The sequence below is a fragment of the Xenopus tropicalis genome, chromosome 2, assembly GCF_000004195.4.
Source record: "Xenopus tropicalis strain Nigerian chromosome 2, UCB_Xtro_10.0, whole genome shotgun sequence".
Classification (NCBI taxonomy): domain Eukaryota; kingdom Metazoa; phylum Chordata; class Amphibia; order Anura; family Pipidae; genus Xenopus; species Xenopus tropicalis.
In genome coordinates, this window is record NC_030678.2 from 122,264,362 (window position 1) to 122,283,531 (window position 19,170).

At 37.9% G+C, this 19,170-nt stretch overlaps 2 protein-coding genes across 2 annotated transcripts in view; one reads left to right on the forward strand and one right to left on the reverse strand.

Moving 5' to 3' along the window:
• uggt2 (UDP-glucose glycoprotein glucosyltransferase 2) overlaps window positions 1–13,066 on the forward strand; it is a 121,416-nt gene extending 108,350 nt beyond the window's left edge. The window contains exons 38-40 of the mRNA XM_002942836.5: window positions 3,126–3,242; window positions 11,420–11,564; window positions 11,989–13,066. Of these exons, the coding sequence (XP_002942882.2) occupies window positions 3,126–3,242; window positions 11,420–11,564; window positions 11,989–12,011 (285 nt within the window). The 3' untranslated portion in view covers window positions 12,012–13,066. The remainder of the gene's footprint in view (window positions 1–3,125; window positions 3,243–11,419; window positions 11,565–11,988) is intronic.
• The window catches only part of dnajc3 (DnaJ heat shock protein family (Hsp40) member C3), a 96,753-nt gene that overhangs the window by 42,473 nt on the left and 35,110 nt on the right, over window positions 1–19,170 (reverse strand). The window contains 1 exon segment of the mRNA NM_001011485.1: window positions 17,690–17,728. Within this exon segment, the coding sequence (NP_001011485.1) occupies window positions 17,690–17,728 (39 nt within the window).

A 19,170-nucleotide genomic window follows, 5' to 3' on the forward strand; every position in this document is an offset into this window, starting at 1 on the left:
ACGTGTACAATGCATTGTGGGAAATGCAGTTATGGCTGAAGGAAAGCTTACTCTTGCTACATTATTTCAACAGTACCAGTGGTGCATGGTGTAGCAAAGGGAAGATTACTGTGTTTAGCGTATTATGTAAAAGCTAGCAGGACTGTTTGGGGAAAGAAGGGTTGTGATGTGAAAGGTTGCAAGTATAAGGCAATAATAATCGAGCCTTAATGTATGCCACCTTTCAGGTTTCTGGTCATAGTCTGCTACTCTTCCCTGCCTTCCTTCCTAGTGTAACATTAGCCCGGCCAGCAGAGGCTACATGGAGCTGAAATTACTGAGGGAAAGCAATGCAGAGAGCTGGAGAAGGTGCTGCTTTACCTTATTAGTAAGATAAGCACACATATATTCATTTAAATATAATTTATTTTTATAGTCTTGTACTATATCGGAACTGTAGGAGTGCTGGCAAAGTTTTACATAGCTATATAAAAGATCTAATGTTGAGCTCATATAAATTAAAAGTACACCCAAGAGTTAAGTCTGAGGTGGAAACTGATTCTTTTGGGGCTATCTAGAATAATCTTTCTAGGAAATGATAGGGAGTGATAAAGGATTTGGGGTGCTAGAAATATGAACCTCCTGTAAAGGACCATTGCCATCAAAAAATGAATGATTTTTTTTCCTGTTACCCTAACTGCTCCAAACTGCATTTTTACGGTATTTTAAAATTGTCAACGTATCTGTGTGACAGAATTGTAAAAAAATTGTTCATGGCTCTTACATACAAGTGTTTTCCCTGTGTTTCCCTATGCTGGATCTTTCATGTGTTTCAGCACAGGAAGAAAAGCAGGCCTATATATCCTATTAGGCTGTACTCTGTGTGGCACAGGGAAGCTCCTAACACAGCAAGTTGCATTCCACACTTGCCTGTGCCACAGTGAGTACAGTCATATAGGAAATACAGGCCTGCATTTCTTTTTGTATTCCCCTGCGCTGAAACACATGCAAGATCCAGCGCAGGAAAACGCATGTAAAAAATGCTTGTCTGTATGAGTGTGGTAACTGTTATTGCATATAGATACTTAACATTTTTAGCCTCCCAAAACAAAAAAATCACCATCCGCCTATGGTGCTAATGTGATACTGCTCGGCTTTTTCCATTACAAATGACAACATAGACTTTGGTTTCACACAGAGTATCTCTTTTGCTATCTGCCCGCTTGCCTATTATGTACCATTGTGGCCTTGTGTTTTGCAAGCAAACATGCAGTTTCCAAATAAGAAATTATAATCATAGTTTGGGTGCCAATTTCTACCAGAGCTAACCCAAAGCAGACATACAGCAGCTCATTATAAAGCAAACAAAGTGGGGGAAAAAATTTGATTACCATAAATCCGACAGAGGGTTTTTTAATCATACCACAGAAATAATTCTAGCTATTAATTTCCCCACGGTCCTTCAATATAATCATAATACCTGAGTAACTTTTTTTTGTTTGTTTTCCTTTTTTCTTCAACTGTTCTAATTATATCTGTGAGAACAAGCTTGCCAAAAGTTCCGCAAGCTTCAGACATTCTGCATAGTGATTAGTCTTGCTTCCGCTGCAAATTGTTAGCATTATAAAGCATAAGCATAAACAGCGCACTTGGTCATGGCACACCAGCCAGTCCCCGCAAAACTCCCAGGCACCAGTTAACATCTGCCTCAGTGCAGAGATCTCTATTCCCACAGAAGCTTATTAAAACCTAGGAGCAGCCTCCAGACCTAACATCTTCCCATGATTTTGTTGCACTGGAAAAGGAAAAGAAGTCATGCAAGCAGTGAGATCATTATAACTGCAGCCAAGAACAAAGAATGAATATTCACAAACCTCTCACCTGTGAACTTAATAGAAAATGGTGTAATTTATGGAGTGCAAAAATTATCATGACAGTTTCAGGGAAATTTTCAGGCAAGTCAGTCTCAGAATGAGGTGGCAGAGATACATACAGCACATCTCCACGAGCCTGTTTCCTCCATGAGATATTCTGCATGGTACTGCTGATAAGCACAAGGCCATTTTTAAAATGAGAAATATGCAGTTCTTGAGGCTTTGCTGAAAGTAATAAACCTAGTATCCAGCAATCATTTCTTATGTTACATATACCCAGAAGCACTTATCACTGCTGAGCTCCTACACTATTCATTTCCTTCACTCTAGGTTTGCTATATATATATATATATATATATATATATATATATATATATATATATATATATATATATATATAATATTGATATAGTGTACGTAATATCCATGTAGTGAAAAAGATATCTGTTATAGTAATGCTGCAGTTAATATCATATAACAATGATCAGGTGAATTTTTTTGATGCAAGCTAAAGACCCGAAAATGAATGTAAAATAGAGGGTTTTTTCAGATACTAGCAGTTTTATATTACTGAAAAAACTACTGCCAGTTTTTCTTGCAGCAGTTTGTTTAGATTTTAAAGCTGACAGCTTAGTTCATAACTACCAATTTTAACGCAGTGCAGTGGCAGACAGCACCCCCAGTCCTTCTGGGAGTTCCTAACACAGACTAGCAGCCTTGCTGCCCGTGCCCTGTTCAGAGACTTTCCTAACATTCTCAATACTGTTAAATACCTTTTGAGATCACTTAAAGTAGTAGCCTGTGGCTACGAAATACATAAAGCGTAAGATCTCTTCTGAAATTTGTTTTTTTGTACCATATACCTTTCCACTGGACAGCCTTCCTGTGGAAAGTGAGCACCAATATGTGAATTTGACTAATGGAATGGAGCTTCTGACCTGCCTCTTCTTTCAAAACACTCCAGCTTCCACTACCTGACAGCACAGTTACCTGTTTAGCAATACCTTCAGTGGTGCTTACATCTCCCACTATGAAGAACTTATAGGTGAAACTTTTGACATAGTAGTGGAGATATATCCCACAATATGTGTGTAATAACCTTGTCAAAGGTTTCTCAAAAGTGGAATATTTGATTAAATACATGTTTGAGCTAAATTAAGAATAACCGATGTAGTCAATGTCATGCCTATATTAACATGCTTATATTGATACAATCAGGTTTGTCTAACCAGTTTTCTAACCAATGCAATGTCTATTGCCTTTTTTGTTAAGGACTTGCCAAACAACATGATACATCAAGTATCCATTAAATCTCTTCCACAAGAATGGCTGTGGTGTGAAACATGGTGTGATGACAAGTCCAAGGAGAAAGCCAAAACAATTGACTTGGTGAGTGGTTCTATGTCAAATTACATAACTGACCTGCAGTTGAGCAGCCTTATTAATAGATGCAATCCAAGAACAATAGAAGGATGATCACACTTTGTTAAATGTACAAATATTTCTTACCCACAGTTACGGTGGGTCCAGGTGCTCATGCCCCAGACCTTTCAGCATAGGGAGCCATCATAGGAAAATCGAAATAGAAACAGGCAGGCAATCCGGATTTTTTTCTCTCAAAACGTGGAAAAAGGCAGCCAAAAAAGAAGTTTACATTAAAAAAGTATAAATTTTATTTGATCCATATGTAAAAACAAGAAGCCTTACGCGTTTCGTACCATGAGGTACTTAATCATAGGCTGAATACATTATGCACAGTACACACTATTTAAAGGCAAATTGACCAATAGAAAAGGTTTTACAATTAACCAATCAGACCAAAAGGGTCATATGGTTGTTGTCACCTAGTTTAATCCACACTAATGAAACTACCAACACATGGTTATCTACAAAAGGGTGTTTCAAATGTGGAACTAGACAATGCATTACCTGTAACTACATACAAAAAACGAATTCTTTCACCTCATCTATAAAAAAATATCAGATAAAACATTTTATTAATTGTAACACCAGAAATGTTATATATCTCCTCACTTGTACCAAATGCATGAAGCAATATGTTGGTCAAACTGGCAGAAGACTAAAAGATAGGATAAGAGAACATGTGCTGAATATTACCAATACTAATAGCCATACAACTGTTGCAAAACATTTTCATGAATGCTCTAACAGATCCCCATCATTCCTACAGGTTATAGGGATAGACAGAATCATTCCTAACCCTAGAGGGGGCAATATTTCTTCAATTCTAATTAGAAAAGAAACTAAATGGATTTTCTTTTTAAAAACTCGACAACCATATGGTCTAAACTTTGACTATGATGTTACTTGTTATGTGTGAACAGTTCTAGCCTTTATATCTATACTGTTATTCAAATTTAATGTATATAGTGCTTAATGTATCCTTATGTGAATTAGTGACTTTTTATTCACTATCCCTAGCCATATGACCCTTTTGGTCTGATTGGTTAATTGTAAAACCTTTTCTATTGGTCAATTTGCCTTTAAATAGTGTGTACTGTGCATAATGTATTCAGCCTATGATTAAGCCCCTCATGGTACGAAACGCGTAAGGCTTCTTGTTTTTACATATGGATCAAATAAAATTTATACTTTTTTAATGTAAACTTCTTTTTTGGCTGCCTTTTTCCACGTTTTGAGAGAAAAAAATCCGGAGTGCCTGCCTGTTTCTATTTTGATTTTCCAGCCTTATTAATAGCCTTGAAAATAAAACATGGGTTGTTTATATGAAAGAATTATTTCTGCTTTAGAAAGTTTTCATAGTAAAACAAAACTGATGGAGGAACAAATCATTTGAGATGCAAGAATACTGTTTTGGTCTTTCTTGCACCTAAAGCTTGACACACAGGTCAAGTGTTTGCTATTATTTAGTCTTTCCGAGCTTGGCAGTATGTAAAGTGGTCCAGGTGTGGCTAGAATGCTCATGCGATTTTACCAGCATTGACCTTAGAAAATTTTGGCCCCCCAAAACTGCATGGCATGGACTGCCAAATAATGGGATAGTCCATGCTAAATGGTACAATATCCATATACCTCATCAGTGCAGGGTTACATTTTTTGAACAAAGCATAATAATTTTGCCTGCTGTTAAAGGAAAACTATACCCCCAGAATGAATACTTAACCAACAGATAGTTTATGTTATGTTAATTGACCTATTAGAGAATCTCGCTAAACTGGAATATATTTATCAGTAAATATTGCCCTTTTACATCCTTTCCCTTGATCCACCATTTAGTGATGGGCTGTGTGGTGCCTCAGAGATCACATGACCAGAAATAATGCAGCTTTAACTGTAACAGGAAGAAGTGTGGAAGCAAAAGACAGAACTCTGTCCATTAATTGGCTGATGGGGCCTAGCATGTATGTGTGCCTTGGCTTGTTTGTGTGCACTGTGAATCCTATGATCCCAGGAGGCGGCCCTTAATTCTTAAAATGGCACTACCTACATTGTTTGGGGATATAGTTTTCCTTTAAGCTAGGTGGTCTCGCAGAGTTCTAATGTACAAAATGCCTTGTGAGTGCTTTCTTGTATATAAATGTATTTTTATTGGCTTCCTGCACTGCACATGTACTAATACATTTTGACTAATAAACATTTGTTTCTGTGGCTCTACTGGTATAAAATTGGCATTTTCTAGATTTATCGTATTGGCTTGTATATCTCAGAAGTTGAGTAGTATGATGTACACAAAGGATTGCTCCTGACAGGATAATAACGGTCACATGGCATTGCAGTTGCTAGGAGGTTTAAGAGAAGTGGCTGTACATTGCCCTTTAAGCTGCTGGCAGTGCTGTCAAAGTTGCTAATAACACTAGGCAGGCACTGTAGGCAAGAAATGAATCATTGCTAAGAAAAGGGATTACAACATTTCCTTGGGGCTGCTAATGTTTTAAACACATCATGCTATGTTTGCTTGTGCACGCGGGTAAGTACCTTTTGTAATGAAAATAGTATAGATGTATTTAATCTGTAAATGCAGCAGCGGTTCCAAACAGATTTATGGTGCATCGCTGTGCTGTCTGGTGGTGTATGAGGCTCTGCTCCTTGCTGCTTTCCTGCCTTAATGTTTGCTAGCTATATTTCTAGAATAAATGTGAAAAAAATGTACATTTATATTCGCGCAATAAGTACGACAACTCTCCTAATGGCTTTTTAGGAAGAGCCATAAATGTGCTTGGTTAAACATTTAGAACTTTTCTGCTTGTATTTATAAGTGGATTTGTATATAATTTCTATGCTAACCAACAGCTGCCTCCTTTATAATGGAAATGATTGGAGGATAGCAATTACGTGTTGCCATGTAATTATTTGGCCGCCCTAACTCCCACCTCTCCCCACTGCAGTCTGACTTAAACTCTGCTGCTAGAACATTAATGGCTGGAATCAACTTATTCCCTTATACAAGATAATGTATTATAAGAGGGGTTGCACAAAAAATGTGGTCTATTTGGATGGACGAGCACCTGCAACAGACACAAGGCTAACTACATTTAGGAAATCTCATTTACCTTATGAGGACAACTTCACTTCTTCTCCCCCCCCCCACTTCCCCCTGCAGGTTAAAGGGGTGGTTCACCAAGTTCATTTTTAGTATATTCTAGAATGCTCCATTCCTAGCAACTTTGCAATTGGTTTTTGATTACTTATTTATTAAAGTTTTTGAATTATGTGCCTTTGTGTTCTGCCTCTTTTAAATAGGAGTCACTGACCCAAAACCAAAAAATATTGCTCTGTAGGGCTAAAATTGTAGCAATTATTGTTACTTTTTATTATTTATTTTCCTATGCAGGCCCTCTACCTTTCATATTCCCATCTCTTGTTTAAACCACTGTCTGGTTGCTGCTAAAATACCCAATGGAGATCTGCTGAACAAAAAAGAATTGTCTCAAAATATCAATGTCTACATGATATTAAATGTTAATTTAAAGATGAACTACCCTTTTAATAAGAACAGCGCTTGTTGGAAATACCTAAGTTTATTATGGGATATCACAACACAGCATATCACTGTTGGCAGTGCTATAATCAAGATTGCATTTGACCTGTCCTACACCAAACAAATGTAAGCTGATTCATGTACATATCTTTCTGTATACTTGGAAAGCTGTAATTATGGTTATGCACCGCTTTTCTTCCCTTTGGTTGTACTTTTTATTTTTCTTCAGTAAAATCAAAACTCAGTAAACACAAAACAATTAAAGACCTCTTGAAGCCCTGGCATAACCTCTGACATAGTCTTGGCTCTTACTAGGCAATGTCTTTACCACTGTAAATTGCAGCACTCCCCCCCTCCCCCCTTATTTGTAAGTTACTCACCTACTTCAACTTACATCTGTGTGGCAGGGATTTCCTTGTTGAGGTCTAAACCCTAAATATGAATATGGCTTGAAACTTGCATAATGTACTGGTTTAAAGGTTCACTAACTCAGTAGCAGTAAAGATCAAGTTGTGCAGAGGGAGTCCGTTATTATGTCAGTGATACACATTTGCTCAGTGTTGCAAAATCTCAAGCAGAAAATGAGGCTGCTCTCTTAGACTAATTTAATTGCCTTTTATGAGGAGGTGAGCAGGAACCTCAACTCTGGGATGGCAGTGGATGTCATCAACTTGGACTTTGCTAAAGCATTTAATACAGTAACGTCACTGCTAAAGCAAATAACGTACCATTGCATAAAAAGGGCCTCTTTCAGCAGGGTTTGGATTTGGCCGAATCCACGGTCCTGGCCGAACCGAGTCCGAATCCTAACTAGCAAATGCTAATTAGGATTTGGATGGGTTAAATGTCGGCGCGTGAACACGAAAGTGGAAAAATTTTCACCGCGCGCACCTTCCAAATCCAAAATAGCGTATGCTATTTCAGAGTCTGGTTCGGTATTCGGCCGAATCCAAAAAACTGGGTTCGGTGCATCACTCGTTTTCTCTAGGGAAAAAAGGAGCTTGTGAGGGGACATGATTACTCTGTACAAGTACATTAGAGGGGATTATAGGCAGTTGGGGGATGTTCTTTTTTCCCATTAAAACGACCAGCGCACCAGAGGTCACCCCTTTAGATTAGAGGAACGGAGCTTCCACTTGAAGCAGCGTAGGTGGTTTTTCACGGTGAGGGCAGTGAGGTTGTGGAATGCCCTTCCTAGAGATGTGGTAATGGCAGATTCTGTTAATGTCTTTAAGAGGGGCCTGGAAGAGTTCTTGAACAAGCATAGGATCCAAGGCTATTGTATACTAAAATGTACAGTTAGTATTGATGTTGGTATACATGGTTTATGTATGTGAGTGTATAGATAAGTCAGTATAGGTTTGTGTGTGCTGGGTTCACTGGAAGGGTTAAACTTGATGGACTCTGGTCTTTTTTTAACCCAACTTAACTATGTAACTATATAAGCTGATATATGGCTAGTTGCACTGGTTTCAGAGCTGCCATTCACTAATAATCTGTATTATTTACTAATTAGCCTTATAGTGTAACATTTATATTCTGTATAGAATATTGTGCATCAGTCCCTAAGCTCAGTAAGTGACAGCAGCACAGAGCATGTGCAGTGAATCGGCAGAAAAGAAGATGGGGGGCTATTGGGGCATGTTTGGGGGGCACAGATCTTCCCTGCTAAAGGGCTGTGGTTGCCTTGGGCTGCTGGTACAGAAGCCCAAAATATAATGTAAAGCATTTCTAGCCTTTCTTTAGTTAAGCTTTAGTTGTCCTTTAGACTGTGGGATAAATGTAATTAACAGAATGGAGAGATTGGACATTTTATGGCACAAAGATATTTTAGATGGTATGCAGGATATCCCCAACCCTCGCATTGATGCTATATTATGACCCAATATATTAATAAATATCGGTAGATTTATATTGCAGTTGATTTGCAAATATCCAAAAATTTCACAAGACCATCTGGTTTCCTGGCTTATGACTGATAAAAGAAGATGTAGCTTTTAGCACCTTCCTAGCAACAGTTAAGTGTCCCTAGCAGCTTAGTTCCCATGGTAGTACCTCAGCTGGAACATTTTTTTTTTTGATACTTGTCTATATAAGAGGCCATTGATCACAGTCTGTAGCAGTTATACTTTGTAATAAAATGACCCATTAACCCGTTTAAAGAATCTCGTGACCTTGTACTGTATATTCTTTTGCTTCAGGCACCACAGATCTAAATTATAAATTTACTTTTATAAGGCCAGCAAATTACTCAGCGCTTTATTTAATTTATAATGAAGAGGGGCCTTAAAATAATTCTGCTCACAAGAGCTTACAATCTATATATTTTTGAATGGCTATGTTTCATTTCCAGTCATTTTGATGCTAAGTAAATGTAATCTTCCAATCAGTTGAATGTGGTTACAAGCCCATATTTCTTACTAATGTTCTTCTTTGTCTTCTGTTTATAATTAAAGGAGGAAGCTCCTTGTTCCACCTGTGCCTGTGGGTATGAACGCAAATAAGCCAAGCAAAAATCCTTATCTGGAGGCTTATAATTATCAGTGTATGGCAAATATCTGTCTTAGGATAGAAAGAATAGAGAGGAAACATAGAGCACATTGCCTTGGGGCATGTCTTCTTCTGTAAATGCTCAATTTGTTAAAGTCAATAAACTATTTTGTAATCTGTCAAGAACTAGAAGGCAGAGTTATATTACTACATATTATGGCAAGGGCAAAAGGGTCGCTGTTTAATCAACACCTTGAAGAGTTTAACAATCTGCGGCATTATTTCTTGATAAAGACACAGATCAGACGTTTCTTATAATGGTGGTTTGTTGTGTTCTACTATGATGGCCTAATATAGTGTCCATGCTAATCTTCTGGCAAATGCATTTTCTGTCTATCATACCATGGCTATAATGTTCCCTTCTTTATATACTTGTTCATTGGAAGGACATTTTGATCTTTTCCTCCAGACTGATACTAAATTCTGAAATCTGAACCTGCATGATGAAAAGGTCTTTGAGCTTGTCTGGTATCCAGGTTTTTTATTTGCCATGCAGTGTATTCATCCAGCTGGATCTCCGTTATATTAAAATAAGAAGTATTTAGAATGTTAGCGCCCGCATATATCATTAAGGCAGCCTGGAGGTCGCAAACAGTATTAACACAGGCTTATTATAATGGGTCCTGGTGAAGTGTCAAGCCAGTCCTACAACAATTCTGTTAAAAATGTAATTGTAGACTAAGATATCTATACAGTTTGTTTGAAAGTGCAATATATGCCTGTTGGTATAGTTTAACTGGAGTTGCTAGTCTCCTTCAGCAGCTGTTAAGTTCCATGTCTGAATCTGCTGGACCAGAATTTTTGCCAGCCTACACAAGTGGTATTGGAGCTGGGTAATTAAGTAGCTGTTGGATCTTAGATTACATTTAAGGGTGCCATTCGCTAACGGTCGGATTTGTTTTTTCCCCGATTTTGGATTTCTTTTTAGCACTAGAAGTCTGCGGAAAAAACTTTAGACTTTTTTGAGGTTTACTATGCGGCAAAACTGCAAAAACTTTAGAGGTTGTCAGATTTTTGACCCCGGCTTTTGTGCGACACTATGAAAAAGTTGCAGTTATCGTGGAACAAATCGAAAAAAAGGTTTGCAACTTTTTCCCACGCAAGCTTTTTCAGTTCAGGTTTTTTGATAAATGTCAGACATTCATGGAAATTTGTTTATTCAGAATTTTTTTTTTTAAATGAGAAATATTAGAGTTTTAGTAAATCTCTCTCCATATTTTGAAAAAAGTTTTTCCCATATGTCTATTCAGATGTCCCTCATAACAGAGGACAATATATTAACATAGCAGAGGAATGGTATATTATGAGGGGGTAGGGAAGTCCAATGGCATGAACAAGCCATCTCATGACTTTACCTTTAATCAGATGATGGCATTTTGAGCTTAGAGCATTATTTACTGGAATGAATCCCCTTCAGCTTTAGCTATGCTAATGCAAGCACGATGATACCATCTACCTATTTAGGTGTGTCGGCAAAAGATTTTTTTATACCAAGGATCACCAAGTGCACAGAGGCCCTCTCGAGTTGTGACCTTTACTGCATACAGTAGTGCAACATGGAATGCTTAACTGTAAAGGCTGCTGGCATATAAATAAGGATATTTTGTGCTATTTTATAAGGATACCTTGCAAACGGTATAATATATGTTATGTAACAGTTGTTAGCTATTTTCAGACATAAGGGTCATCAATGATGTCCAGCCTGCATTCTTCCAGCTAACCCATTACTATTGGAGGCAAAAAAATCCCTGAGCTGTACTCATGTGTACCAGCTGTACTGTGGGCAGCAAGAGAACCCTCAGTTATGGAGTGTGATTGAGTGTCATTCAGAGAGAGCATGAGCTTGCTAACTCCCATATAGGGATGATGAGCAAATGATAAGATAAGATGGCAGCAAGTCAAATTGGGCAGAGGCTTTTATTGCATCTGCTGTTATGTGCCTTTGTAATTATCTAACAAATGATAACGCTTAATGATAATATTTGGAACGTGTATGCTATTGTAACATGTGGGCTATGTATGTAATTATATTTTATCTCAACATATTTCATTGTAGTGCAACAACCCCAAAACTAAAGAACCCAAATTAAAAGCTGCAGCTCGGATTGTCCCTGAATGGACAGAGTATGACACAGAAATAAGGCAGCTGCTAAAAGACATCGAAGAGCAGAGTAAAAATATAACTGCATCCTCTGGAAATGGTAAGTGTGATTCTCTCCATTTCTTTAAAAAAAAAAAAAAAAGATCACATCGGTGGTGTATTTGGTGGACAAGTTTCTTACAAGAGAAATTGCAAAGTCATTGATTCTGTTTGAAAGACGAGGGTACAAATAAGGATGTAAGAAGATCTCTAGGGTTCTAGACTAGAGTTCCACGCACTTTTTCATTAATTATCCTTTTCACCAACTCATGGGCATAAAGAAAATGAGAGTCCACATAATAGCAATGCCCAGCGAATGTGAAAAACAGAATCATGGAAAGATAACCGATGTACCCCTTACTTTATAATGACAGCACTAATATCCATTTTCAATTACTGGTTATTTGACTTGTCATTACTATTCTAAGAACATTATTTTAATATGTATCTCTGTGATAATTAGTAATTTCTCGTTTTGTTTGCAGGCTTGAAACACGATGAACTATAGCGTTGGGCAGTATCAGGGACAACAGTGGGGCCTACTTTATCTTTCTGCAAAGACATTTCAGGGAACAAAAACCAATAACAAAAGGACTTTGTTTCATTGGATGTGATGGAACGTTCCACATGGATTATTTGCTTAACAAGCTGAGGAAGAAAAACATTGCAGGCTCACCCAAGCTATTTTTACAGAGCTAGGCATACATCTTTTTCTACTTCTATGTTGGCACTGGTTTGTATAAAATGGGAGTTATGAGGAACTGCAGCTCTTTCCCGCTACACGGTCAGTTTCTAGTTTAACAGACTAAAGCACATAAATTATATAGAGTGAATGTACAATTTTATTTCTACACCAGAAGTGGTGGTTTCAGAACACCATGCACTTTGCTTTCAGCGTGCAGAGACATCTTTGTTACTTCCGAAGTAAAATTGGTTTCTCCACACGGTGGGGGAAGTGAGGATTAATATTGTACATTATTTACCCCATTTCTTTTATATATGTAGAGCAGTCTCTGTGTCAGTGTCCCCCTGTCCATTTTTATACTCATGGTCCTCTGCTTCTTAGACAACATTGCTGATGTTTTGGGGGTCAGGCACAAAATGTAAAGGCAGCAGCAGTGGTGCTGTTTTGTAAGGCAAGTACTGTATATATTGTTATTAAAATAACTGCATTTGTTGATCTTATTTATAAAGCTTGCCAAAACATGGCACTGAAGGCCAGATCAAAGTGCCCCAGGCTTTTTGTAAGTAAAGGGGTCTAAATGGCTTATGATGACTTTGTCTTCAAAAATACACTGCTTGTTCATTTTAGAGCTTTTGTTTTCTAGTATGTTAGCTGTACCCACCAAATTACATATTTCCTTCTGAATGTGTCACATCATCCTTTATTTTCAGGGACAGTCCCTAGTGTTCCTAGAAATGTGCTTCTTTTTTAAAACGGACCAACTGCACTACAATTAGGATATCACTTCTCTGTGTCTGTAGTAATTTTGTAACCTATATTCAAAATGTGTGTATAAAAGACAATTATGTTTGTGTGATCATTAAACGTGTCCTATATAGCAGGGAGTGCCTTCTTTAACACTTTCACTGCCAGCCGATTTGGAACTTTTATTGCCAGACAGTTTTTGAATATTTTGCTCTCTTTGGCTTTAGGGGCCTTTCCTTGGAGTTACTTTTAGTTTACCCAGGAACATGATACATCAACTTTTTGTAAATATTTAAGAAAATGAAAATATTTATATTTTCCATAGTACAAACACATATACCAGAAACAGTATTTTATGCACGAAATACAACTGATTTGAAAAGTCCATGTCGGTTTTATGGAGATTTCTCACATGTATATGTCCAAATCTGCATATTTTAGATGTAAAGGCCAACAGTAAGTTTACTCTAAAAAACTATCCATTTTTAGAAACAGATTCTGACAAATTCAGAAAAGGTAAAACTGTCTGTCTACCCCAAATTGCCAAGTTGCAATGCTTTTCTTAAGTTAGCGGTTAGCTTCCAGTCTATAGTATCTTATCTCCTACAGGTCATAAGATAACCAGATAAAACATCCTTAATATGAAGGCTAGGGGTCCATATATTTTCAAAAAGTATACCGTATATCCCCGAATGCAAAATAGGTACACATGTCTTTCTACTCTAAAGTACCAAGCCGCAAAGCTTTCCTAAATTTGACTATTTTGAAAAATATCCTAAAGAAAAATGAAAAATCCATTTTGCAGCATCTTATCTCCGACATACCATTAGGTTCCAAGATAAAACATGCTAAGTTTGAACACCTGGGGTCCACTGAACAGTTTGATACCCAATATGTATAGAAGTATGTGGCATGTAGGGGCCCCAATGTGAACATACCCCCATATGATCTATCATTTCTGTCATTTCAGCTCCTGCAAAATCAGCACATTAACCCTTAATGGGACTGCACTAGGCAAATCCATAATGGAGAAGGACCTTGTAGATAATAAACTTGGCTGTAGCAAGCAATGCCAGGCAGCAGCTGCAAGGGCAAACAAGGTTTTGAGCTGTATTAAAAGGGGTATAGATTCACGGGAAGAGGGGGTTATTCTTCCCCTTTACAGAGCGCTGGTAAGGCCCCATCTAGAATATGCTGTTCAGTTTTGGTCTCCAGTGCTCAAACGGGACATTATTGAGTTAGAGAGGGTCCAGAGAAGGGCAACTAAGCTGGTAAAGGGTATGGAAAGTCTCAGTTATGAAGAAAGACTGGCCAAGTTGGGTCTGTTTACACTGGAGAAGAGGCGCTTAAGAGGTGACATGATAACTATGTATAAATATATAAAGGGATCATATAATAACCTTTCTAATGTTTTATTTACCAGTAGGTCCTTCCAACGGACACAAGGGCACCCACTCCGTTTAGAAGAAGGGAGGTTCCGTTTAAATATTCGGAAAGGATTTTTTACTGTGAGAGCTGTGAAGTTCTGGAATTCCCTCCCCGAATCAGTCGTACTGGCTGATACATTATATAACTTTAAGAAGGGGCTGGATGGATTCTTAGCAAGTGAGGGAATACAGGGTTATGGGAGATAGCTCTTAGTACTAGTTGATCCAGGGACTGGTCCGATTGCCATCTTGGAGTCAGGAAGGAATTTTTTCCCCTCTGCAGCAAATTAGAGAGGCTTATCCTCTGGATAAACTAGTAGTTAGGCAGGTTATATATAGGCATTATGGTTGAACTTGATGGACGTATGTCTTTTTTCAACCCAACTTACTATGTTAGTATGTTACTATTACATTTTATGTGGGATAAAGCTAATAAAAAGTACGCTCACCCCAGAAAGCCATATATTTTCGGAAAGTACACATTCTCCCGAATGCAAAATGGGTACCCATGTCTTTCTACTCCAAAGTATCAAGACTCAAAGCTTTCCTTTCCCATATAAAACATCCTCAATATAAACTCCAGAGGTCTACTAAACAGTCTAATTATCCACTGTACATAGGTTTATCAAAGCACATGGAACTTAGAGACCCCACACACTAATTTAATGGCTTACATAACACACGGGCAATTTTATATGGGGTAAAAGCTGCAAAAAAAGTAGGGTGACCCCTGAATACCATATATTTTTGGAAATACACATTCTGACCCCCAAACTAACAAACAGCAAAGCTTTTTCTAAAGTTAGTGGTTTTTACAGTATTTCTGAAAATCACCTAAAAATGTTGAAAGAATAAAGTTACGTTAAAAACAAGCACACCATTGTTTTTCTTGTGAAATTCCCAATAAGTTTGATGTGTCACATGACCCTCTTCCTATTGAAAAAAACAAAAGTTGGATCCAAAATGGCCACCATGGTCACCACCCATCTTGAAAAGTTTCCCCCTCACATATACTAATGTGCCACAAACAGGAAGTTAATATCACCAACCATTCCCATTTTATTAAGGTGTATCCATATAAATGGCCCACCCTGTAGAATGACGCCTTACCAAAAATATGAATTCCAGAGGTCTCCTGAACAGTTTGATGCCCAATATGCATAGATATACCAAAGAAAGCAGATGCTGCCAAAGAACATATATGGTACATGCTTGGCAGCTTTTTTCTGCCAGCATGTATGGCATATGTGTTTGGCAGTTAGTGGGTTAAGCCCAGTTCTTGTATGGCACAATGGTCCAATGACAAAGTGTCTCTATAAGTGCTTTTAAAATTGGTGGCAGTTATGTATAGCAGTGCTGTCCAACTTACAAGCAGTGGGTCGTATTTCACATTTTCGAGGGTCACATTAAATTAAAATGTTGATGTCGCACAGTGAAGTCTGTGGAACAGACAGGGGGCCATAGAAATCCACTGGAGGGCCACATACGGCCTACAGGCCTTCAGTTGGACAGCCCTAAGGTTTTGTAAATCAATGGAAGCAAACAAACACCTACAAAGAACTCTTCATGTCACCTACTTGTTCTATTAAAGGGGTTCTGTCACAGGAAAACCTGTTTTTTTACTGAACACATCCATTAATAGTGCTCCTCCAACAGAATCCTTCATTGTAATCAGTTTTAAAAAGAGCAAATGGATTTTTTATATTTAGTTTTGAAAATTGACGTGGGGCTAGCCATGTTTTTGGTTTCCCATGATCCCTCTTGCAACTTGCAGCACAGCAGTAAAAAGAAACTGATGTCACCCCCCTCCCTTTCCCCGATCAGTCGATCAGCAGAACAGTGAGAAGGTAACAAGGTAGCAGCTCTCTCTGACACCTCTGGTTTGGGCTGGTAGAGGAACTGTCCTATGGGGAAAAGGGCAGAATTGTACACTGGGAGATTTGTTGCACCACTGCATTGCATTGGTGTTAGTGTGAACTTTAGTTACCGGAAGGCTGGAGAAGGTTTCATCGTGTTATAGATGAAAATGAAGTCAGAAATGGTTTGCATTGCTAAAAATGCTCCGTGCTTTCCCTAGTGGTAGATATGAGAATAGCACCCATGCAGAAGAAATAGGATTAGAATCCAGTTCATGACCGGTATCCTCCACATGGGAGTAGGAGAAAACAATAGGTTACCTAAAAGCAGTTCTAATCCATTTGGTTGTTCAAGAATAAAATTTTAAATGGTAAAATGAATTTAAAAATAAAAATTACACCATAAAAATTACGACAGAATCCCTTTACCATTCCTCATAACAAATGCAAAATCTGATTAGTGAAGAATGGCTGCGAGCAGCTCACAGTATTTATGCTAAGAAATGTATTTTTCCTAAAAGCAGTTACACTGCACATTTGATTTCCTTTCCTGACCCCACTTTATCGCTCTCTCATATGCCCTTGTGTTTGGTATAAATAGAGGAATGCTTATCAGGCAGGGTGTACAGTACAAGAAATAAACTACAGCTGGCTTTATAGCCTTTGGATTTGTCTTTCTTCTTTTCCTCTTGTTGTTTCTTCTGAACAAATCCAAAGGCTGCCTAGTCAAATGGAAGCTGCTTGCTCTGGGTTACAGCTTCTGTAAATGCTTATTCACATCCTAAATACTGTAGTTTAAGGTGTGAGAAAAAGGGTCCTTATCATTCATTCAGTGAGTTTTGCCTTTACTGAGCATAAGCAGAAAGTATATAGCATATTCAGCCCACGTATTATGAATAAAAATCTGTATTTTTCTGCTTTGAGAGCAGACGCTCTCGCCTTGGCAGTGTCATAACAGCTAGGTGTCTCTTATCTGCAGTCTCCTGCCATACAATCCATCAGGTCTGATGTGGAAGTCTATGGAGGCATCTGCTGCAAGGTATTGTAGCTCTTTCTAGAGGGAAATGATAAGAGCTGCTTTCCTTGTTAGAAGGAACCTGTGCAGCAAAGAATATGGTGGTGTTCATGGCACTGCTGCTCTATGGATGCCTGCGGAGTCTGTTTAACAACACTACTTTATTATCATTTAGGATAACAAGTTTACATTAATAAAAGTAATTCTAAATATTTTATGCAAAAGGTAATAATTATAGAATATTGTTTTGTAGAAATAAAAATGCAGTCTATACAAACAATGAATCCTACAAAGGTGAGTGGCATTATGGGTAGTAAATATTGATGTGCAAATAATCAAAACTATAGAAATGTATATTTGTTGGGAGTGGTGCCGGGTTGAGATCCCTTTAATATTCTTATTGTTGCTAAAAATGCTTTTGCTTATACCCTTTAGATTTATACAATTCACCATACTTACCAGTACAGGCATGGGATCTGTGATCCGGAAATCTGGTCTCTGTAATCATAAAACAGTACCTGTATTTGATCCCAACTAAAATATAATTAATCCTTTTTAGAATCAAAACAATCCTATTGGGTTTATTTAATGTTTAAATATTTTTTTATTAACCCCAAAGTATGGAGATCCAAATAACAGAAAGGTCCCTTACGTGGAAAACCCCAGGTCCTGTGCATTCTGGTTAAAAATGTATCTAGGCAAATCAGGTTCTAACCGCATGTGGCTACACAACCCTCTCCTCCCTATAATGAAATTATAATTTTTGTGCAATTTTAAGGCAGATGTAATTCCCCAATTAATGGGGAGGCTTGCTTTCCAAACTAATAATAAGTAACCCACCTAAAGAAAGCTGTATATGTATGTGTGGCAGTTTATAGACAGGTAGAGCCTTCTAAAAGCAGAAGGTATTTACATGCCTCTTGCTACACACATAGCACTGCCTTAAAACTGCCTTTAATGGGTGTAATGGGTGGAGATATTCAAATTGACCCTATGGCTAGCTATGCATCCAGAACCACTCATACAGCCTAATAATTCAGAACCATAGGGTTGATTCGCTAAAGTGCGATAAGCGTTATCGCATACTTTTTTGCGTTAAAATTAATGCGAAAAAAATGCGCGATTCACTAAAGTATTATTGCATTCTCGTGTAGAAATAATAACGCATGATTCACAAACCCTTAGATGCCCTAAATATCGCATTAGTCTGTGCGAAAATTAAGACCTACTTGGCCAGGCGGTAATTATAGAAAAGTACAGTTAATGAGCTTTTGGCAACACAATATGGACTTTGCAGTGTGATTTATTCAAGTCTGTGTTGGCCCTAGAGTGATGCAGCCTCCAGTTTGCAGGGAAATGGTCATTTTCAGAACAGTAATTTTACAAACGTAATGCTGTGTATGGCTAATATGGCGTGCGCGCGATAAGTAGCGCACGTGCGTTAATTAGCATTCGCGACATGTATCGTGCTGCGTTCATTAGTGCGCAACTTAATGCAAACAGCATTGCGTCTAAATTAACGCAAATATCCTTTTAGTGAATCCTGCGATGACGCAAAAAATAAGACGTGATAAAAATTTTAACGCATGCTATAAATAGCGCTCATCAACCCTCATGTATCCAAACTTGCAGGCAGTCTGTTTCAATCTGTTTAGATCTCATCAGTGCAAGATATTGGAACAAAGACTCTAAGGGAGTCAAACTTGGGGAGCAGCGAAGCAAAGAAACCATCATGGCTAGGGCGAGAAGGGCTATTTAGACAGATATAAATCATTAGAGCTGAGCAGGGTTCTAAATATATACAAGCTCCTGCTTTAAAAAGAAGCAACTAAATGTCATTTTGTTAAAGGTATAGTGATTAAAGGTACAGATGTGTTTGAAAATGGGGAGAGCCCGTGCAAATGATCTCATTTAAAATGAAGACCTTGATGATCAATCTT